The 23,996-nt window shown below is 47.9% G+C and overlaps 1 protein-coding gene across 4 annotated transcripts in view; it reads right to left on the bottom strand.

The window, feature by feature from the left end:
• Positions 1–3,669: 3,669 nt before the first annotated feature.
• Positions 3,670–23,996, bottom strand: part of ZHX2 (zinc fingers and homeoboxes 2) — a 68,319-nt gene continuing 47,992 nt past the window's right edge. For 3 of the 4 annotated variants that reach the window (XM_068672581.1, XM_068672583.1, XM_068672582.1), the window contains exons 3-4: positions 9,458–12,148; positions 3,670–5,128 (exon numbers count right to left, since the gene is read on the bottom strand). In XM_068672581.1, coding sequence (XP_068528682.1) covers positions 9,462–11,960 — 2,499 coding nt within the window. In that variant the 5' untranslated portion in view covers positions 11,961–12,148 and the 3' untranslated portion in view covers positions 3,670–5,128; positions 9,458–9,461. Of the gene's footprint in view, positions 5,129–9,457; positions 12,149–23,116; positions 23,204–23,996 lie in introns of all 4 variants that reach the window. The other variant, XM_068672584.1, reaches the window with a different exon arrangement.

Below are 23,996 nucleotides of genomic sequence, written 5' to 3'. Positions count from 1 at the left end.
CCTCTGAAGTTCTCGGCTCTGTGGGTAGCAGATGGGACTGTGTTTCCTGAGCTCTCCTGCACGACGTGTGCCAACAAAATGTGTCACAAGCGATTGCTGGGGCCAGTGATGCCTGGGGGCACATCGCAGCCTTGCTGTGTGTGTCAGCAGAGCTTTGGTGGCTGCCCAAGGATGGCCCTCAGCAGAAGGTGAGAGGTGTTAAATTCATCGATTTTAGGCAGAACTTCCAAAAACTACAAAATCCAGTCTTTGGGTGTTTGAAATCCAATCAGTGTGCAGATTCAGGGCAAAACTTAAAACTGGCGTTGTTATGCTTGGATGAATTCACAATGTACTTAACGAATATATGCACGCATTCTGCAAAAATAAGGGAAAATTTAATTCCTCCGGGAGCAGGACAGACAGGGGCTGGAGGATGCCATGGGCTTGGCATCGCAGTGAGCAGAATGGGGAAGGGCAGCGTGGGGCTGCTCTGGGTGGGTTTCGGCATCATCGCAAAGGAGATGTTCCCAGCACCTGATCCGTGCTCCCTCCAGCAAGAAAACCGGCTGCTGGTAACTCTGGGATAGGGATTTCCCTGCCCAGTCTCCAAATCAAGTGTTTGTTAATTAATTAATTTTGACACATGGAAGATTTCAGCCAAAAAACGCTCAATTGCTTCCATAAAATCGGAGTAATAAATTCTGCTCCCATGAAAAACTTCTGGGGGCGTTGATTTAGGAAAGCTCTAGTGCCCTTCAGGGAAAGGACATTAGGAGGAGAAGAGCCTGTACCACTGCTGCTTTTCATCATCCCTAGCAAAATACATCCAAATTTGGTCAAATTATAAGCCACTGGTAGCAACAACAAGTTCCTATGGGTTATATGGCTGAGCATATGCTGGATTGTCAGGGATTTTGTGGCATGTGTTGACAGGGGAGTTTGTGTGGCCAACTCCTTATTGGGCTCCTCATGCATTCTGGTCACCATTGTCCCATGGACTCCTGCCAACATCCCCAAATTATTCCAGTTTGGCTTCTGGTTTTCTCAGGCAGAGCTGTCCCATGACTGCTTTGCTGAGAGCTGGTGCAGAAGATGAAACTTGGCTGGTTTTGGTCCTCCTGCCCAGCCAGAACAGCAGGGCTGCTGGCGAGGAAGAAATGCCAAGAAGAAGAAGGTGGACTCTGGTCTTCACACCTTCCACCTGGCAGTGGTGGCAGTTTGGCATCAAACTCGTGGCAGCTCATCCTTCGGTGAGATGCTCCTTGGGTGCTGGCTGTGAACATCTAGGATTTGTTTTGCAGGCAAGGTGGGAGCTTGAGGTGCAGCCAGGATCAGCGGTAACCCCCTGTTGTACATTAAAAGGGCTAGAAAAGGCCAAGCCAGCAAAAACACCTGCAGTCCTTGGCTGCTTTCAATCACGTTCTAGTACTGGGGGGACCTGGAAATGTCTGTGCTTCAGCTTCCACACTACGAGGGGGATCAAGGCCCAGTCCTACTGCTGCAAGTTATTCTGGAAGCTCTTTAATGGTGGTGGAGTCCTGAGCTGCTGAGACATCAGTTAGAGAAAAAAAAATAAAATTAAAGAAATCTATTTTTCTAAGCAAGGCCTGAATAACGACAGCAAGAAGCAAATGGAGTCTCATTTACTGATCAGCTCATGGACCAGGCCATGTGTGCATGTAACCAAAAACCATCCTCTTGTCAGCTTGTCATCCACAAGCAGACTAAATTAGGAAAGCACAGGGCACCTAATTCAACTTGTTCCTGGATCCTTGTGATGGATTTTTTTTTATTTTCCCCAAGCAGTATTTTTTTTAAAAAAAAGTATTGCACAAGTGCCTGCCCTAGACAGGCCGTGGAGCTGTGCACGGGGACAGTCAGCATCAGCAGCCTGCTCGCATCCATGCACAGTGAAACCCCGTGCCCAAGGACGTCCCCGATCACGGCGGAGCATGAACAACGTCCTGATTGTGCCTCGCCACTTGGCCTCTCCTGGAGCTGCAGTCACCGTGTCGTTATTAATGACAGCAAAGCCTGCTTGCAGTGCCCTCTCTGCAAACTTGCTCAGGCAGCCCTGCTAAAGCAACCTTTGTGTGGCACTGGGATGTTTTTGTGTAAAAAAGGAAATGGGGTTGGTTTTCCAAGAGGAACCTTCGCATTTGGAGGCTTGCTCCCATCCTCAACCCGTGGCCGTGCTCCTGACACTCCCGGCCGGGGCTGGCAAAGCCCTGCCGCTCTTCTGCAAGCACGTTTGTTTGCTCTGGGAGAGCTTTGGCTTTATTAACTCCGCAATAACAAACTCCGGGGCTGCTGCTATTGTTCTGGGTGAATTGCAGCGATCCTGCAGAGCCCCAGTCCCCAGTCCCTCGGCGGCTGGTGCTGTGCAAATACAGGCAACCCAGGTGGGTCTTGTTCTGCCGAAAACTCCCGAGAGCCACGGGAGTGCTGCTAGCTAAACAAAGTAGGTCAGCACTCCAGACACACATACTTACACGCACATCAGCCAGAAGAGACACAAACTGGAATATTAAGCTGCCAAGTGGCTGTTAAAAACTGTGCACAAGGGCAATTAAAATATTAGCATCCTTTCATGTAAGCAAAGCAGGCAGAAGTGGCAATTAGCTTCAGTTACAAGTTTGCAGCCCTGGAGGAAAGCCATCAGACATGTTGCCTCCTGACACACACATCCAGCCATCCGACAGCCCATGCAGGGGGGACAGAAGGGGCTGCACGGGACATCTGGCTCCACACAGGCAGCATCGCCCCATGCAGCCTCGTGTGCTGTCGTGGTCACTGGCACAGCCCATGTTGGTGCTCACCAACAGGCTGGAAGAGCAGCTGGGGTGGTTTCTGTACCTTTTGCCATCAGATTTTGGTGTAGGATCAGGGTGAGCGCAGCCACTGCAGTGCCCAGCCCCAGAGGGAGGTGGGTGCTGGTTCAGCCCCTTGCAGCAATGTCCTGGACAGCTTTATTGTAGGAAAAGTCACCGAGTCCTCCCCGCTACTTACTGTAAACTTCCCTTGGTGCTTAAATATTGTGCAGACTATTAATAAAAATAGCTCTGTGTTGGTGAGTCATGTGGAAGGTGTCCTTCCTTCCTTCCTTCCTTCCTTCCTTCCTTCCTTCCTTCCTTCCTTCCTTCCTTCCTTCCTTCCTTCCTTCCTTCCTTCCTTCCTTCCTTCCTTCCTTCCTTCCTTCCTTCCTTCCTTCCTTCCTTCCCTCCTTCCTTCCTTCCTTCCCTCCTTCCTTCCCTCCTTCCTTCCCTCCTTCCTTCCTTCCTTCCTTCCTTCCTTCCTTCCTTCCTTCCTTCCTTCCTTCCTTCCTTCCTTCCTTCCTTCCTTCCTTCCTTCCTTCCTTCCTTCCTTCTTCAGGTTGTAAGGACAACCAATATAAAGGTAGCCCTAAATCCACGCATGCCCCATGCATGGGGCAGGGTTCCCCATTCCCAGGCACTATCTGACCCCCTCACGTGGTGTAAAACCATCTGACACCAGGAACATAAAAACCAGTAGTGGACTGAGCTGCTCATTTTGATCTGGTTAGCGTTTGCCAAGCCGATTACTGCAAAACCTGTTCCAACCCTAATCGCAGCTCTGAAGCCCCCGAGCTCCTCTGCACAACGCGGCGCTGGCGGCGGCCGAGCTTTGTTTTTCATTAAGAGAAAAAAAGAAAAAAGAGACAAGAAAAAGGTTACCAAAATGTCTAGCTTTTGTTTTATTGAGTTACAACAAATGAGCAACAAGTTAGAAAAATTGGATTTATTCAAACTCCCTAGCATTGTGTTTGTGCAGTGTACTGAAATATGGGGAAGGTTTCAAAACGCGGCTGGTCCGAGAAACCCAGCGGCCGGCTCCTGCACCCGCTCCCGCACGCACGCTCCCGCTCTCCCTCCTCTTTCTCCTCACACCCGCCTGTACAGACACCCCGCACAAAGGAAAATTAGCAGGACTTGAAAAAAGTGCACTCAGGAATCTAGAACTGATCTAAGAATTTAGTGGCAAGGGTTAATCAGGAATTTCTGTTGTGCGCTGCAACATCTAAAGCTGGCGGACAGCCTCGTGGTCGTGCTGTCCGTCCCTGTACCAGCCCAAGAAACGCAAACAAGTTCAGATTACGAAGCATCTTCATTTTCTCACTCCAACCCCTCCGGGGGTTGCACTGCGTGTTCAAACAAAAAGTGCTAAAACCAAACAAACAGGAAGGAAAAAAAAAAAAAAAGGCATTGTAGCAAAGATCGTCAGAGACCCACGGAGTGGCCTCGTTTGGGAAAAGTGAGGAGCTGGAGAAGACTCGCTTCATAGGAGCACAGGAAAGCAGAGATTTAAATACTTCAACCAGTAGAAGATGGCCATAAAACAAAACAAAACAAAAAAGTCAAAACAACAGGGAAAAAAATCCAAAGCCCCAACCAAGCCAGACCGCCCCTCCCCAAACCCAAACTGCATTGCGTGGGCTGAAATGTAAACGGCTGCCGGGGTGGGAATCTGGGATCGGATGTCGATCGGCACCAAAGAGATTCCAAAAATTGCAAATCTTTCTTCAAATGCTTCCGAGAGGTTGTAGGTCTCCCTTGGAGATCTTCAGAAGCCGCGTGGACGTGGCCCTGGGCACCCTGCTCTGGGTCTCCCTGCTTAAGGGGGGGACCAGGTGGACCCCAGGGGGCCCTGCCAACCTCGGCTGTTTTGTGATTCAGTGATTCAGAAAAAAATCTCCTCTCCCCCCTCCCCACAAAAGACGCCTCCCTCCCCCCAAACCAACCCTAAAATTTTGCCATGGCATTATATGCAAGAACAACTTGCACCTATTAAAAAGTTAACAAAATTTCCACGTCATACAAATCTGTTCCAGTACAGGAAGAGGATGGGCAGGAAAGTGGGTGGGAGAGAAGCGAAGGAGAACCCTATATACAAGGACCCTTTTTTCTTTCTTCCTTTTCCTTTCCAATGCAGTAGTAGGACTTTGGCACTATAAACAACCCCATGACGGTGCTCCACTAGAGTATTTCTCACCGTGCCTCCGCGAGCACGGTTTGAGACTTGGAGTTGCAACACACTCTCTCTCACCCCAGGCAGGAAAATAGATTTTTGCTCTATTTTCAGGCAGAATTCCCCTTCATTGTCAGGACAGCGCAGCTGATGAGTACCCCTGCAAAAATTAAAGAAGAAACATATTACTTTTAAAGACATCACAAAGAGATACTTGGGCTGTTGACTAATGCAGCACCCGATTTACATCCCTGCAGTTGCCGTGGCGCTGCATTTGGTATTAACCATCCCCTGAAGCCTGTCCCTATCACTGATGCTGCAGCAGGGGGCCAGATTTGTTCTGTTGTGCCTGACACCCAGCTAATTCCCCCCTACAGACTGCTGATGGGGACAAACAGCCCGGCCTCGACTCTCACCGATCGCTCGCTGCTGCAAACACCTCGGGCAGAGCCTGCACCGGCTCGTGGGTGACACTCGAGGGCTGGGGCAGCTGCTTTGTGACCATAGGAGAGACAGAGCTGAAGGCAAGGAGACTTCAGGCCTTTCTTCCCCAGCAAATCCTCTCATTATATGGCACGAATTTAGCAAAGAATTACTCAAACTCGAAACCAGCCCTCAAACATCTGCCTGCCTCCACACGGCCCTGTGAACAGATGGGGGCACAGGGTGAGGGCTCTCCTACAGGGAGATGGCAAGGGATGTCAGCCCTAGAGGGATGCCAGCCCTACAGGGATGACTTCCAGCGTGGTTTTCCCCACGAGTGAAGCGTGAGAGTGCAAGAAGTGTGAGCACCGACTCAGGCTGCAGCTGCAGGCGGCAGCATGGGGTGGTTTCTCCTGCCCCAAAGCTCACCACAACCTTTATTTCACACCTTTTATGAACGTTGCTACTGACTCTGTCATTTCCCACAGAGGCACTGAGCTCTGTCTGGCATCTGCACCTCAGAAAGCTAAGCTTGAGCCAACATAAAAAGAAAATCTTCCTTGTCCCTGCAGCCTTTCCTCAGACAACCCCTCTGTGCTTTCTAAAGCACTGCAAATCTGTAATTGCTGCTTTGGGTTTTGCTTCTCCCTCTGAAGTCCTTCATTGCTGGGTCTCCAACACAGCTGGTTTTAGGGGAAATGATGAGTCCCTGAAATGCTTCGGTTCTGTAAAAACCGCTGGGAAGTCCCACACCGCCTTCAGGACGGGGGCCGTGGATCCCACCGTCAGCAGCAGGCACTGCAGCCAGCTTCATGGATAGAGCACCAAACCACAAGAAAAATGAGAACTTGAACAGAAAGGAAGGGAAACCCCGGTGCTGGAAGCTTTCAGCAGTCTCAGACACTGAGGAATGTGCTGGGCCACCAGCATCCGACTGATCCCAGCTCCCACCGTGGTGTGAAAGGAGCTGAGGACACTGGGAGGGCCCAGATGGCTGCTGATGCTCAGCACCATGCAGCAAGCAAGGCCTGGCTTCTCTGGGGCCTTTTGGTGACCACCTCCCAGATCTTGGCCTTCAGCCCATCTCGGAAGAGCTCCCTGGGCTGTGGAAGGGCAGCACAGTGACCCCCAGGGAGTGCTCGTGGCCCTCGAGAGCATCTTCTACCTCAGTAGAAGGCCTTCGGGCCTGAAATGGAGGTTGCGAGAGCAACCCTGAAACAGAAAGTTTTTGGTGGAGAAGGTGGTGGTGGGGGGGAAAAAATAGTACATTTCTGAGAAAAGACAAAAGCTCTGGTCTGAGGAAATCTTGGGAAACCCCTCCGGGGAGATAAAGCTGTGAGGCTGGCAGCTGCTCCGGCATGCTCTGCGCCTGGGGCTGAGCCGTGATGTGCTGCATTTAATTTGAGGTGGATTTCTGTGCGTCAGGCTTGTGCAAGTGGTGACAAGAGATCTGTTTTTGACCCTCGCTGTCGGAAGGCAGGAATCTCGCCACGGATGGACAGGGAGCTCAGGCTGTGCTGATAAATGAGGGATGTGAGGCTTTGTCACGCAGCGTCCGGGGCATTTTTAGTGAGGCCGTGCAGCAGCCACTCAGCATCCCGAAGGTGTCTTATGGGGACAGGCCTTGAGGCAGTGTTCAAGGAACCCTGACTCTGCTTTGTGGAATTCATCTGATTTTTGGCAAAAGTTTCAGATAGGCAGAAACAGGCTTTATAACAGACCCCATTAGCCTGTGGATGGTGTGGTCAGGAGGCCATGAAAGTCCGGCAGAAGCAACTGAAAATGCATCAGTTTTGAAGAACCCATTTTCTAAGGCATCAGGTCCATCAAGGCTGTAATACAAATGCTCCCTAATGGTTTCAGGAACTTACAAAACTACCTGGGGGAGGCAAAGAGGGATCTGAGAAGTTCTGCAGCATTGCAAGTTTTGCAGAAGCTGCACAGAAGTTCAGGCAACAACAGAAGTATGGAGACTGAGCGCCGAAAAATGTTCACTTTAAAGTGCTCCTGTCAGGCTGAGAAAATAGCAACAGCGTGAGTATCAAAGGAGCACGTTTCTGCACAAAGTGCAGCAGTGAAAGTTTCACATCATCACTGCAGCTGTGCAAGCGCCAAGAGGAGGAAAAGTCCCTTGTCAGCAATTCAGCGCTTGGCAGCATCTCCTGTGTGCAGCCAGGATGGTGACACGGCCCCTCGAAGGTACCGAGGGCTGCAGCGTTAGGAAGAATCAGACTTTTACATGAGAACAAGCAGAAACAAGCTCACCGTCAGGTCTCACACGGTCTTTGCTTTTGAGTCATACCCTGGGTGTCACCTCAGATAACACCTTGCTAGTTCAACTCCCAAGTCTCAGTTCAAAATCAAACAAGATAAGCAGGCTTCACAAAAATATGAGCGACAGTTTATCCTCAAGGAAAAAGAAGCCAGGATTTTTCCACGGGTCCCATCAGTGCAAGGGATAAAGCTCCCAGCTTTCATGCCACCACGGCTGTGACAACGCCTCCCACCCAGGCACTGGCACTTCTGGGCTGAGATGTGCTGGGAAGACGATGTGGAACGAAAGAGAGAAAGGCTCTGGGTTTTTCCCTCTCTTTGGTTACATTAGGGTACGTGTTTATAGCTGGAACACCAAAATGATCTGGAACGACAAACCCTGACAGAAAAATATAAGCCCCACGGAGCAATTTTTCATTGCTCATTGGATTTTAAATACCAGATCAGATGCTGGGTCTGGTTTCCTACGTGGCTGCCTGGCCGTGGCACCCCCATGTGCCTTTGCAGCAGCCAGAGAAGCTCCAGGTGACGTCCCCAGCCTGTCCCCCTCCCACCTCTGTGTTTGCCACAACCTGCTCCTCACACCCCCAGCCAGCAGCTGCTGCAAGCACAGCCCAGGACAGTTTTGTATCGCAGCCTGGAGTTTTAAAATATTTCGTGGACACAGTGACATTTCTCGAATTCCCAAACTATAGTTCAAAATGCAACCACTGCAGGGTTGGAAACCCTTTATAAACTCAGAGAAAGTGCCTAGCAGAATTAATTATTTCTAAAATCCAAGTTCTCTAATTGTTAGTGAGTGGTGCTGTGCTTTCTGTTGGGTAAATTGTAGTGTAAGGAGACTCCAGCTCAGGAAAGACGGGCTCTGGTCTCGGCTGTGCCATGCACAGCACATTAAAGGCTCTGGGGAACTCAACACGCAAGTCAGGAAACCCTGACAGAGCTTGCTCCACATTTATACCTGTGTAACTGTGATCAGAAACAGGCCTCAGGTCTCCAAACAACACATCCTCTCACGTTGTGAAAGCTCACATAACCCCCAGCCCCCTTAAGAAAAGACCCTGCAGCTTGCTTTTAAATTCAGGATCCTGTGAAGAAGAGCTGCTAAAACACCCACACAGCTTAGTCTGGAGCATTTCCTAAGCCTCTACAGTGAGCAAGCAGAACAAAGCAGGGCTGGAGACAGTTCTCACCTGCAAGAGGAAGAGAGCACATTTACATGAGCCGCTTGAGGCCCCACAGCATTTTGTGCTTGCTGTTGCATAAAGAAGCATCGCTGACCCGGGCCCTTCCCGCAGAGAGCTTTTATTCTGCTGCAAAGGAAGGACCCGGGGTGCAAAACCAGGCGCTGCAGCCTCTGTCCGTGGGAGATCAGTGATCTGTTAGCAAAAGGGCTATTGGGAACTAGTATCACCTATTATTTCTTTGCATGGCTCCACTGGTGTGTTTTACATCAGGCTCTGCAGAGGTTACACGGGTCATTTGAAGGCAGAAGTTCAGGGTTTAAGCACTTACTGGAAAAAAAAATAAAATTAAAAAAAAAAAAAGCCCTTAAACGGGAGTTGACCCAAAATGAAAGGAGAAACCTGGCGCACAGCACTAACCCCTCCCTAGCAAGCAGCTGCTTCAATTTATAACCAGGACAGCTCTCCCTTCTGCTCAGGCATCCAGCAGGCACCAGGACCCAGCAGGGACGTTTTTTGGGGAATTTGCACTGAAAAGGAGCTAGGAGATGCTGGAAACACACCCAGCCTGAGGCCGGCCCTGAGAAGCAAGGCACCACCAGCATTACCTGTCTATACGTGGGCATTGTCTCCCGATATACTTTCAGAGTCAAAGTCCGCCAGCTCCGCCTGGCCTTCGGGCGCCGCCTGGCTCCAGCTGTCCGTACAGTCCGACGCGGCGTCATCCTCACCCACCGTCACCTCCACCCAGTTGACCTCGGCCGGCTCCTCGTTCTCCTCGCTGCCGTGGCCGTCGTGGCTGTTGCACTCCAGCCTCTCCGCACCCTCCGCTTGGTTCCCCAACAAAGAGTCTTTCAGTGGCTCGCAGTCCCTTTTTGCCCTCACCACCGTTTTCCCCGCGTTCTCTTCGTTCAGCTTTTTGTGCTCCTGGTAATGCTGCCGGGACACCTCGCTCCCATTCTTTGGACTCTCAGTGAGTTTTGATCCCTTTTTCTGGTTTTGCTCGTTATGGCCATCAGCAGCGTACTGCTGCTGGTACTGGTCAATCCATTTAAGCGACCCCGTTCTTAGCGAAGACCGGTTTTCCTTGAACCAGCGAACTATTTCAGTTCTTGTGAGCCCGGTCTGAGATGCTAACTGGTCATACTCCTGGGGTGATGGCCACTGAGTTCTTGCAAATGTGCTTTTCAGTAGATGAATCTGCTCCTGGGTTTTCTTAAACGTGGCAGAGGACCCAGACAAAGCACCGGGGAGCTGGGAGCTATTCAGCAGTTCTGCTTGGCTTATTGCACCATTGGGAGTTCCTTGTTCTTTAATTTTTCTGTATGATCCCATCGAGTCCAAGACAGCTTGCTCCATGCTGTCCCGTATCTTTCTCCGCTCAGAGAACCACGAATCAATCTCCCTCCTGCTCAGCTTAGTCTCCACTCGAAGCCTGTCCAATTCTCCTTGGGTTGGAAAAGAGCATCGCAGGAAGCTCTCCTCAAGGGCCCTAAGCTGCTCCTGGGTTTTCTCTTTGAACTTCTGGGGTGCAAAATCTGCATACGGGTGGAACGAGCGGCCGTGCCGACCCAGTGAAGGCGCTATTTGATCTTTCCCTAAAGCATCGCCGGTGACGTGCACGATGCCCCTCTGCCTTCGATACCTGTGGTCGCTGAACCACTTCTTGATCTCACTCCGGGAGAGACCCGTTGCCTCTATCAGCCGGTAGACTTCTGTGTCGTCGGGGAACTGGCTTGCTATGAAGCTGGCCTTCAGCTCCGCTATCTGCTCCTTCGTCTTTTTTCGCTCGCTGGCTGGCGTCAGCGGTACGGCGGTCAGCTTGGCAGGGCTCTCGGGCACCTGAACTACGTGAGGACGCTTGGCCTCCGGGACACTTGCTAGGGTCTGTATCGTCCTCTTTTGCCCCTGGTTTGGGGCAACAGCAAGCGTAATTGGTGAACAGGAAACTGCTGAACCGTTCGACACAGGGGTTAAAACCAGGCCTGTCTGGCCCAGTATCTGACAGGGCAAAGCTGTCTGGATGATGGGAGGGGGGATTTTCGCCGTTGCCAAAGGAGCTGGCAGGACGGTGATGGTTTGGGGAACTGCCTGGATAGTACCGTTGAACATCTTCTTTCTCGCCTCCTCCACTTCTTCAGGAGACCAGCTGATGCCGTGCTTCAAACGTTGCGTAGCGAACCAGATTCGGATCTGTTCTTCTGGATGTTTTGAGGCTGCTGTCAACCATGACAATTCTGCTTGCGTCGGGTAAGGGAATTTATTAAAGGAGTTGATCATGGTTGCGTTAGTGTCCAGTGCAGAGTTGTATTTGGTACTATTCAGAGGTACCGGGACCTTGGGGACAAGGTTAATATTTGGTGGTAGCTGTACAGAGGGCATAACATGAGCTAACACGTCATGGAGGAGGTCTCCGTTTATACAAGCAATCGCTTCAGTGGCTTCGGTTATGATGCGGGGGAGAGCACCATCCACGTGGTTTTCCGTAACTCCTTCTTCAGGCTTTTTGGGACCCTTTTTGGTTTCCCCTTTAGGCTTTCCCAATTTCATCATCGGCGTTTTACTCACACTAATTCCCCCATGAAGCGAATCCTCACACTCTGCATTTTCTAGCCCACTGCTCGTGACAGTGACATCGTTAGTGGTGGTCTCAATGGACTGCTCTAAAACAGTCTGGTTATTGCGTTTAATTAATTTCAGTTTAAAGTTACTCTCTCCTGGGTGGTATTTTGTGTTGTGGTCAGATAAAGAATCGTATTTTTTGGTTGTGAAATTGCATTCGGCACACACATACAGGGGGTTGAGAATGACATTTGGATGCTGAGTGTCAACATGCTCTGTAAATTCATTTAAGTTTTGTGTAGAGTAAGGGCAGTATTTACACTCATAACCACCCTGGGGTTTCTTAGACTGATTTTCAGCTGGGGGCTTTGCCTCGACCACTTCACAATCTTTTACTGAGCTTTCTGAAGGCCAAGGTTTTTTAGCGTCCTGCTGCGGTGTGCCAGCCCCCTTCTCTTTAGGAGTTTCTACTCGCTCTGTGACTTCCTGTTCCACCACTTCAGAAGTTCGCACCATACAGGGAGTTGTTGACTTTCTTTTGCTAGCCATGGCAGCTGTTTGCAGCAGGCTGTGGTCCCAAATGGTGACTTTTTTTTTGGCAGGGTGAGCAATAAACTCAAAAGATCTTGCAAATGGCTCCAACCTTCCCGGATTACTTGACTGTTTTGTTTAATAAAGGATTTCAGTCCTGGCTGTGACCATCAGCTCCAACAGCAGACCCATCAGCTGCATGACACCTGTGAAACAAAGCACACGCCATTAAGCACTGATCTGTAAAACACGGATTGAGCAAAAAGCCACAGCTCAAGTTATATACATTTAAAATACCGTTTTGGACAATGCTAAACTCTTCCCCTGCTACTCTCCTCATCAACTTAAGAGGCAAAATCTGCCCACAAAGAATAAAAGCAGTGGATAATTCACAATGAAGTGCACCACAGGTAGAAAATGACTTTGAAACAAGGAAGATGAACAGACAGGGGATTTTAATCTCCGCTAGAGTCAATGCATTTAGCTGGAAAAGAAAGAAGACACAGCTATAAATACTGTACCTTTTTATAGAAGCTGCAGTTTCTATTAATTATTATTTTGAAGCATGCAGATCTGAAATTGAGTGTGATTTATATTAAACTTAATTACTTCCCACTGTCACTTACCTTGTAAATATGTCTACTAAATGATTGTGGTTACTAATGATGGGTGATTTCTAAATAAAGCTATAGGGACTGCCTCGCTTTTAAAAGTAAAGGCAGAAAGAATAGTTAATGCAAGTCAACATTTTCAAAGGTCTGTGTTTTGATGAGAGGTGGGTTCAAAGAAACTGCACAGATCTGTGGAGGCCTATCGAGTCTCTTCTGGAACAAAAGTTTCCTTAAAGTACCACTTTTCACTGAAAATTGATAAAGGCAGCTAGCAGAGGTCATAGACATCCTTAGATCCCTTTTAAATAGGGTCCCTTTTTGTGACCCTGCTGATATTCCCATTGAGTCCTGATCTGTGCACTTAACTGCCTACAGAATTTAACAAAAAATCCATTTTAAAAGCACGATTCACATGGTGAAGTGGTTTTGGAAGTTCTTAAATGTAAGAATTCCATAAAAACATATGCATTTTAGAAGTGTTATAAATGAAGTCTCAACTCAATCTGAATTTAGTAATATTTATCAAAGGCAAGCAAACAGCGCTGGGTGTGCGGGGAGTCTATGCTCTACCAACATGCACACACGAACATCGAACTTTATAAAACATACAGAACAGTCTCCATTTTCCATTCCTTTTCTTATCCATATTAAACCCAAGTATGCCTATACATATGTACAATCAGAAGAGGTAACAAACAATCCTTTAAGTTCCATGACTGGGGGAGCATAGTTGGAGTTGGTAATCCTGGTTGAAGTGTTCCCATATCTTTCACGACTTCATTAATTTCTCTCAGATCATATAACAGTCTCCATTTTCCATTCCTTTTCTTGATTACAAACAACGAAGAATTCCAGGGCTAGTCGTGGGAACAATATGTCTTGCTTTAAGTTGTCAAGCAACTTGGCCTTTGGGCCTTATGCATCCTGTTCTTCCCGGATTGAAGGGAAGCAGACCCATCTCCTTTTCAAGGCCGATAGTTTTTAGTTGCAGAGTCCCACACCTTGACCTCAAGTTGGTCCCATATTTTAGGATCATAAACTGTCTGATTGTTAATAAGGAGAATAAGCTGTAAGGTTACCAGGACAGTCTTTATTTCCAAGGCCGTATGATTCCCCATAATGCGCAACTGCTTACCAGCAAGGGGCAGTTGTGTGTGCGGGTCTGCTTCTCTCAGCTTGAGCTTCCCAGCTCCGGTGTGCCATTTCCAGCCACTTTGAGAAGTCTGCTGAGTTTGGCTGAACCCATCTTTATGAGGAGATCAACGTGCCCGGTCTCTGTTCTGCTAGCCTGTCCCTACTCGTTCCTTTCTCATTATATCATGTTGCCTTTCCATCTTGAGGACAGGCTCCTCTCTTACACCCTTCGCCCCACAGCAGTCCTTTTCCAACAACTTTTCACTGGTCAAACAACTTTGCCTGGCAGCAGCAAACACCCATCGACTTCCATGCCTTAATGGCTGGAGAACAAGCAACCCCGAGACTGCATGGCGTCTCCTCAATCACCCTTCTTTGTTCCCTCTAAACTTTACATTCCTGATGTCCTCATTGTTAAGAGTCTGATGTTATCATCAACCATGGGGCTTGCCGACCTCCACGGCCACACTCCCACATCTCCCCCTTCTTTATTAATATCAACCATCATCTTCTTGACATGAGTTATTACTCCATATATCACAAAAGGATCTGAAGTCAACATCGTCAGCACAACCACAAAAAAAGAAAAACTACACCAACTGTGTTATAATCTACCTGTGCTCATCAGGGGTGTGTGTGGGGGGAGTGGAATTCCATTGTTATAACAGTTTCAAGAGAAAAAAAAAATATGTCTCTTTCTTATTTCACAAAATGCCTTTTCTAATCAATTCTTGACTAATTTTGCTACTCTTCCTGATCAGACGTGCTCTGGATTTGTAATGCGTCCAGACGTGATGGGCAACTCATTGTTTGACATCAAGGAGTCCATGGGATGGGATGTGGGGGGCACCACGGTTTACAGACTTGAGGAGGATGGAACGTGGGTAGGGCCTGTGTGGATTTTTGTAGAAGCACATTAAACGGAGAATCTGAAATAGAGATTTTATCTCTAAGAAAAGGCAGACCTTTTCGTGAAGCTTGTAAATGATGAGCTGTGACCAGCACCTAGCAGAATCACCAGCATGAAAATCCAATGAGATAAACCCCACTGCAGTTCCCCCAGACACATCCAACATCAGTGGGCAGTTTCAGACCCCCTCACTGCTGCCCCTGAACCTGCTCTTTTCACCTCTGCATTGCCATCAGAGCCAGAAACAACTTCTGCTCAAGCAGATGCTAACCGCTTAGCTCTGTTTGCAGTTTATCAGTACTTTGAAAGTCTCTAGAGCATATTCCTGCTGGTCTGCCCATCGCAGATCCTTCCCCTACTGTATTTATGGAAACCTAAAGTGATGTACTGACAGAGGAAGCAGCTTCGGCTGGGGATAAGTGCAGAGACAGCAGCTTCCAGCTCCATTTCCCCAAAACCCAGTGTGAACTGCTTCTCTATACAGCACTTCATGAAGTACTTTTGCAGGTAAGGCTCTGCTGAAACACAAGCTGTGTAATGGCAAAGATGCAGGATGGAGGAGAGGCTGTTTGGAGATACTATTTGTTACACTGCGGCTGCCTCAGCCTACACGTGTGGTGCTCCACGCTCACAGCCACCACCAAAGGCCTGACCAAGACCAGGGATGCTCCTGCACCCTTGCTCCAATTTGATGAAGTGCTGCAGCATCGGGTTGACGCTTGAGGGTTTATTTAAGCTCTGGGAAATGGCACGTCTTCACTCAGCTCGGTGAAGCAGGGTTTGGACTGTCTGCAGCATGATCTACCTGAAAGGAAGGTGTGGGGAGCTGGGGGTCGGCCTCTGCTCACAGGTAACCAGTGATAGGACCAGAGGGAATGGCCTCGAGTTGTGCCAGGGGAGGTTCAGGCTGGAAATGAGGAGACATTTCTGCTCAGCAAGAGCAGTCAGGCACTGGGACGGGTTGCCCAGGGAGGTGGTGGAGTCCCCATCCCTGGGGGTGTTCAAGGAAAGGTTGGACGTGGTGCTTGGGGACATGGGTTAGTGGTGACATTGGTGGTAGGGGGATGGTTGGACCAGATGATCCTGAAGGTCTTTTCCAACCTTAACAACTCTGTGATTCTATGGCTGTTCCTTAAGCATTTACCTCGGTCAGGATGACATGGTGACACCTTCCTCCAACCTAGGATCACCAACGCTGTCATTATCATTTCCCAAGGCATCAGCACCTCTGAGCCACCCATACCTTGGGTTTCCACCATCTCTGTTATTTTTTTCCCCTTCTCCCTTTTATTAATAAGCAAGCAGATGAACAGTGGAACAAATGATGCCTGGTTTTCTGCAGATTTGTGCTGACTGACCTTTAAACTGGATTACTCTGAATATTCTCTGTTATTTCCACATATTCCTTCAGAATTTCCCTCTTCACAATCGTCCTCCCACAGAGTATTTTGTCTGTGGTCTGTCACTTGCTGAGTCCCACTGCAGATGGGATCAGAAGTTAGACACAAACACAACTGTCTGAACACCCATCTTCCTGGCCAACTATTTTTAATGAAGCTTGCAGAACATTAATCATTCCGGAAGCTTCTTTGCTATATCAAATCTGGTTGAAATGGGTCAAAAGGTGAGAGAAGGGGGTACAATCGGCTGCCTAAACCAGGCTGCTGCTGGAAATGGGGTGAAGCTAATGGGGTTACCTCACACTGCCCTGCAGATACCACTCGTGACGCTGATGAGGGGAGGGAGGTGCAAGCAGCACCCTGGGAAAGGCTGGTGGGGATGAGGATGGAGCCACAGCTCCCCGATACTCCTTTGCTGCTCTCCCTCCCTGGCCACACAGCTTAACTTAATGGTCTGCTCCTTTTCTGATGTGTGACCTTCTGCAAAATTCATGTGGCAACATCAGCAAAAGAAAGAAAATGAAAAGACATCAAAGATGGAGCAAGGCTTACTTACGTTTCACTGAATATCAATCCCCCTCTCCCCCAAAAAAGAAGAAAGAGCTAAGAACAAAAAGATAAAGGAATGGGATGGGAAAGAAAGACTGGAGAAAGAGAAACATCTAGGTTACTACTTTGGATCAATCAAATGTTTCTTAAAAGTCAGGCTAAATGTCTTGAATTCCCCATTCTCTGGAAGCTCGGCAAGCTCCCTGCCACGTCGGGTTGCTGTGCCAAACTCCCACCTCTCATGAGGCAGCAAGGATCAGCCCCAGGCACGGATGCTCTGATACAGAACATGGGCCAAGGTATCGCTGAAATACGTGTAAGTGGGTGGATGGATAACAAATTCTGTCTGATACAATTTTACTAGATATTTTTACATATTTCTTCTTTTCCTATGTTCTATTTCACAGTGTTTTTCTGTATTTCTACCTGCTGCTTTGCTAAGTCTACATGTTGAACAGTTTTTCTGCCACACAAGAATCTTTACCCACTATAGAAATCAACCCCAAGTCAAATGGTGCTGCTTTTTGGAGGGCAGTAACAAAAAAAAATGATTTTTTTTGTGCTGTTCTGATTTTTTTTTTTTTTTTAGTAGACCATGACCAGCGAGGGACCCTCTTTGTCCCTTTGTCCCCAAACAAGGGGAGGAAAGTGAGGCCCACCAACTGCGTGTACAAGGAGTTTATTGGGACCTCCAAGCCGCTGCTCCTCCAGGACCTCGATAAGTGCCTCACTCAGGATAAATACGAAGTTGCTAAAGCATTTCTCTTGCCTTGGAGCTCCCAATCAGTTCTCACAACCAATACGGACCACCCATGCCACATCTCTGTGAAACAGGCAGGGGACCGCACAAACCTGACTGCACAAACCACCGTCTTTTACCTGCAGGTGGCTGCTCCTCCAGCTGGCAGTGACTCCCCAGATTTTGTGACACCCCCCAGCCAAAACCAAGGCTTAGCAAGCAGCATGTCGAGATGGCAACACAAGCCACACTTCACCAGGCCCCTGTTCAGCTTGCTCCAAGGAACAAAACTCACGTCTAGTGCCAGACAAATGGGGCTGCACTGGGTACAGACTTCTCCTGGCACACATACAATCTCTGTCGCTAAAGCCAGCCTGGTTCCCTGCTTTTGTTTTATTACGGATGGGACCCAGGACCACTGGCCTCCCTTTTAGCTGCTGTCACCACCATGCACGGGGTGCAGAAGTGCTGCTGGCAATTGCCCTGAGAGCAGCGAAAGCCCAGACATATGGGAGAAGGCAGCCCTCACCCCTGCAGCTGACCTGCCTTATCTCCTGCTGGGCTTGCCATGCTGCAAGGGGGAAAAACAGCAGAAAAAATAAATATTGGTTATGTTTGTTTTTTATTTTTAAACGAGCAGATGCACAAAGCAGCCAAAGGCAGCCAGGTTAAAAACAAAAGCGCTCGCCTCCAAGCAGACAGCTGCCTTCGTGAACCAGGTCCAAACCAAACCACAGAGCCCGCCTGCAGTAACAGGAGCTTTCGATTTGCTTTGCTTCTGCAAAGCAATCAGGACGGGAGCACGCAGGTCAGAAGCAATGTGTTCTTTTCGGCATCTCTGCTCAAAAAGTGCATCGTGGCAGTTATGAGAGAGGCCCCAGCCTGGTTTTGTTTAATTTCCAAGAGCTAACGAACTAACCCAGCCACAGCCCTCTGATCTTTCAAAGCCCTGTTCGAATGGCTCTGGAGCATCAGCCAGGAGAACAAAGTGGCAACTCATTTGGTGACTTGGTGCATGACCGGGGAAATGCCAGATTTCCTCGCTGCTTGCTGGCTCCCAGGCTGGGAAACTGCAGAGAACTATGCAGGGAAAATAAACCGCGGTTTTAGGTCTGGCTGTCGCTGGAAAACGTTCGCTTGGGTAGCAATGCCATCTTCCAGCAGCAAAGGATAACTCCTGCCTCTATAGGTTTCTCAAGTGAAGTAAGTTTGGGCAGTGAAAACACTTTTATGCTGGTAAAGCTATAACTATCCTAGTGCACTTGGCAGTTCAGAGCTGTTAAAAATAAAACCCCAGGGCAGTCTGTGCCAGTGGTACTAAGCTGACTAGAACTGCTCGTGTGGACTGGCTTTACAAACAGCAGAGTTCAAGCAAAGGGCTGGAAAAATAAATCACAAACCTTTCTTGTGCTGAATTTTGCCATCTTCTCACTTTCTCCCATTTTTCCTTTATTCCCACAGCCGGTTTAATACTACGTCCCAACAAATTAAAAGGAAAAAAAGCAAGTATTAAAGTAGAGACTGAACTCCCTGTCACGGGACTCTTCCCCCTGGGCTTTGGTGGCAGGGTCCCCAAAAACACGAGGGAGTCTGTGAAAGGTTGTCCAAAAGCTATCCCAAACATAAGCAATATCAAATAATAATAATAATAATAATAATAATAATAATAATAATAATAATAATAATAATAATAATAATGATAAAAAACAGATAAAAACTGCCGCAGAAAGGGAAAGGCACAACAGAAATGCCACTACTTCACACTGTACCTCACTTCCAGTGCAGAGGAGCCAGGACTGAATGAAATGGATTCAACAGAGACCCCGAAGGTATTGAAATCCCCACCCAGTGCAAACGGATCTTTGTTTTTCACAGATATACCCTTTTTTTTAAAAAATAAAAACACTGTAGTGATGCTTGTGTGATTTGCCAATAGACTCCTCTATTTTTCATCTCACCGGATAACTTGCTCTGCCCTATGCCAGCATCTGGCTGCAGCCAAAAGCAAACAAAACCCCATGTCTGAACACGATGTTCGCTATCACAAAGGTACCAACAACTCCTTGCAGCTCTCCCATTCCCCCTTCCCAGCTCAGGGATGCAGCAGAAGTGACAGCACAGCACCTGCAGGTGTCACAAGCCTTTTGGTTGGTCACAAGCCTTTCTGCCCATGGATTTTGGGGTGTTGCCCTGCTTTATCCTGCAGCAAATCAAAAAACACTTGACTCCAACCAAGATCATGCCCACAGCTTGGCTCTGTGCAAGAACTGCTATCGCTGGACAACCCCGTAACTCCCCTATGACCATTTATTCCTCACCCATGGAGGCAGCCGCAGCGTGAAGATGCACAGTACAGCAGAGCTGCTCTCCTGCTTCCTATCAAAGAGGCCGAATTCATATTCATTAATGTTGTGGCAATATTATGCTCCTACAAATGCAAAGAAGAGAGGTGAGAGATACATTCCATGGTGCAAAGAGGAACATGCCTTGGGTGATGTTTTTCCTTCCTTACAACTCTTGTTAGCATGCAGCTGCTGCAGCAGTATCAAACAGCACATCAGCCAGCACAGCAAAAATGCTGTTGCTCTCCACTGTGATAACACAGTTAAAAACATTGCTTAATTATATGCAGGAGAATAAGCAGAAGCAAACCAGGGCAAATAATTCCTACATGATGGATTGGGACTGCAATGATTTACAAAGGGAAAACCACAGAAAGAAAGGAAGGTTTCTGAACTGCAGAGTTGAGCTTTTAAACAGCATTTAAGTGAGAGCAGCCAAGAGCTCTGACTCTTTTGCTCTTCTTTGTAAGCTGAATAAAGCAAAATTAATGGGGAGGTATACAGATTGCCACAGCGATAGTTTTTTGAGACATGAGAAAATAAATTTGAAAATGCTGTAGATTTGTAATTCACATATGTTGATGGAGACATTTCTAATTAGAAAATAACCACACAGATGTTTGTGGCGGGTCATGATGGCCTGGCGCGTGATGGCCATGAATTCTTGTCTGCATGGAAGAAGCAATTTATACATTTTCTTTCCTTTAAGAATCAGATGCTCACACCTTTCACATGTGAATAGCAAAGCAAAGTGCCCCCAGACTCCTGACCCGCATCAACATGACTCGTGAAGGTGGGTGCCAACACCTCCATGAAGCAAGGCAGGAGCAGCCCTGATGCACGCCCTGCCTGGGGGAATCCACGCCTGCAGCACAGCCACCGAGAGGCAAAAATACACACATAAAACAGCAATGGGTGGTGGTGGTGGGGATGAGTTGAGGGTGGGATGAAATGCAGTGCTCCAAAGGTGCTAACAGTAGTAGAAAACCCTGGAGAAAGGCATGCTGAAGCCAATCCACATGAACGCTGCCCCTTTGCATGTACAGCTCAGGGTCTACGTGATCATGGTGTGGAGGAAAGAGATGGAGAAATTTATTCTGGAAAACACAAGTGTTGTGAAAATAACCTCAGCAGGCTTTACCAGAGTGAGCTGTGCTAGCCAGCACCACACACTACACATCTGTCACAGTATATTGCTCATATATGGTATGTTCTTTGAACTAAAACATTCTCATTCACACCATTTCAAAGCCAAAGGCATAGTAAAAACCGCGGGTTTTCTGTGCTGCTGATTGTATGAACACAAGTGGCCAACCCCCTCCCAGAAATGGGCAAGTTGAACATTGTGTGCTGTGAATTTTCTATCTTAAGTACTCATCTGCAACCACTTTTTTTTTTTTTTTAATTCCCTATTTTAAATGCAGCTTTAAGTAGTTTAGTGGCTAAAATGAGGACTGGGAAAGTGATAGAATACCCTACCCATAACGAAAAGCTCCACCTTACAGACTGATTCAATGCTTGCATTGTAGCAATGGCTGCTTTTCCAAACAAGAGAGTGGCCTTTCCCTCAAGCCCCACAGGAATTGTCCCTCTCCAGCCCCCAAGGGGATGAGACAGGCCTGGGACAGGCAGGTGAGCACCAGTGATGTGCCCAATGTCATGTCCTGCACCTGTGGTGGAGATGGGGACAACACCCAGGTTTCCTCACTTCCTGGCCACTGCCTTCTCCTCTGGAAAATGGGCTGGCAACCTACAGCTTGAAGGCCAAATGGGGCATGTGGGCAATCATTATCAGCACACAAGGGCCATGCCTCTCACTGATTATGAATTTGTTTCCCTCAAGGTGTGTGTTTCTGCAAGAGGCATCTGCCCTGGGGTCCTACTGAACACGCATCTTGCTGGTGCTCTCTGCTAGCAGGTAGAGGACATCCCTTGCTTCCCATGCGTGGAAGGAAAGATCCCCAAATTCCTGTGGAGTCTGCAGCTGCCCATGCTCAGAACTCAGAAGATGCTGGTGGGTGTTCTCCTGGGGCCTTGCTCTCCCACTGGGGAGGGAAAAATACAGTGTGACCTCCTCCAAGCAAGAGGATGCATGAATCACCCCCCAAAAAATACCGGTGGATGCATCAGCAGTTGTTCAATACCTGCACAGGGGTTAAGCCTCTTCCCACCACCCTCCATCCATGGCTTTCAGGGGCAGCGAGTTCCAGAGATTAGTCACGCACCATGTCAAAATTATCTCCTCTAATCAGCAGCATGTTTACTCCTAGGGTGGGTACTTGCATGTTCATCAGAGAGAAATAAAGACCAACAGATTTCTTAAGAGAGAAATAGAAACACTATAAAAACATTCATTCTAATTAGTTTAATTACTTGTCTGTGCAGCTCACTGAATCCTCATCACTGGAGTGGATTAAAGTCGCTGGATTTAAGTAATTCTTCATATTGAGCTTTTATCTAGCACCATGTGGTGGGATGACAAGAGATTCACAGACACAAAACAGAAATTATCTGTACACAGTATCTTCAACTACATGGCCAAAACCTGGATGTAGCCACATTTGATTTTACACATTAAAACCAGTTTGCTTTGTTTGAATATTCAGCGAGTTATTTTATTTTATTTTTTAGGTATGCCTTTAAGGAGCGAACAATTCCTAGGAGGGTTAAAAGCGGTGCTCTTTCCTCTAGCGATTTCTAGAAATCATTTCCCATTTGTTGGGAAAAAAAAAACAAAACAAAACACAGAAACAAACAAAAATGTTTTAACAGCAATGTCTGGTTCCCTTCCTCCTTCCTGTGATCCTCCATCTAGGCAGCTTTTATACTGATATATTCCTGTATATTTCAATTATTATTATTTATTCTCTCTGTTCAGACTTATGTTTATTAGAGGGACCCTATGCCTGCAAAGCAGGAGTAAGATGGGTTATTACAGAATGAAGGCATTTGACTTCTTTACACACTTGCAAAACGTAAGCAATAGCACAGAAGTTTTCCTGCTTCAGGACTTCTCACACTGCTCATTTCCCTCAGCAGTTTTTCCTGCCCTGGGAACCATAGTACCCATCCTTTAGTCAGCTCAGCAGCAAGTTTTTCAAGTAAAATTAAGGCCCTCACAAACTTTTTTGAGCTGCATAGGACAAACAAAAATCACGTGTGCATACTGGGTGTTCTTCTTGCATGGCTTCAGGACAGAAATAAGCTCTAACTTTCTCAAAAAAAGAACCCTAAACCAACTTAATTTCTCTATAAGCAGCCCCTAAATCTCTCTCCTCCTGACACAGGCAGCACACATCACACCACAAAACACCGAGGGAAAAGTGCCCAGAGGACCTGATGTAGGGGAAGGAGCACAGGCTGAGGGCAAGAAGACAACTGGTGACCACTTCTCAGCAGGGTTTAGATTTGAGGGAGAGGAAAAGGAGAAGAAATCCAGGCAACCAGGGTGCTGAGCCTGAACAACAGAGGCAATACAGGCAGACTTACAGGATGTGTGGCCAACACTATTTGTCCGACACGGGGAGCATCCCTTGCATCAGCCTCATCCAGCACAGCAGCAGCACTTGGAGGAGTCTACGGAGTTCCCAAAAGAGAGGAAGGAGCTCAACAATTAACACAAAACATTAGTAACCTGCGTGTCTATAGCTGCACACCTCCCCCTTTGACTCACTCAAGATGTGGTAGAAAAACGCAGATGGTTGTGATTTACAACGCTGGTGACTCACTGCACCTCTTCCCTTTCCCCCCACCCCCAAGGGCTTCTGTGTGTATCTTCATGTTCCCAGATGAGGAGTACAGATCAGAGGAGAAAACACCACAAACAGGCTGGTGTAACATCTCCCTCCCACAGCATGGTTTTAACCTTGCTCCCCAGACCCTCCTGTTCTTCTCTCCTGCCCCCACTTCCCTTTCCACTCATCAGTGCTCTGTTGAATTCAATGGCTATCACTTCTCGTTGTTCAGATTGACACTGCCTATGCAGTCTGAACCTTGGCACCACCAGGAAAAGCTTCAGAAAACAGTAATTTCCAATTTAAAAACATTAGGTCTGGCTTACTATCATAATACCTAAAAATATTCTCCATCTGAATGGAAAGGCCTGAGCTACGGTGCCATCAACTATCACAAAGCAGAGTTTGAGGTATGAGCAGTGCCTGGGAGCCCACCACACCAAGGGCTTGCACAGCAATGTACAAAAAATGTTCACCTTGAGATTTCCAGAAGCAGGAACTTCAACACACCTTCAAAACCAAACCACCCCAAAAACTGCCAGCCAGATTTTCGGGTACCTGGACACCCAGCGTTCCCCTAATGCACGGGGGAATATCACACAAACCTGACGCCCCAGGCACTTCAAGACAGCTCC

This window comes from Anas acuta, chromosome 2, assembly GCF_963932015.1.
Source record: "Anas acuta chromosome 2, bAnaAcu1.1, whole genome shotgun sequence".
In the NCBI taxonomy this organism is placed as follows: domain Eukaryota; kingdom Metazoa; phylum Chordata; class Aves; order Anseriformes; family Anatidae; genus Anas; species Anas acuta.
The sequence above is the reverse complement of the archived record's forward strand: the minus strand, read 5'-3'. Positions and strand labels throughout refer to the sequence as shown.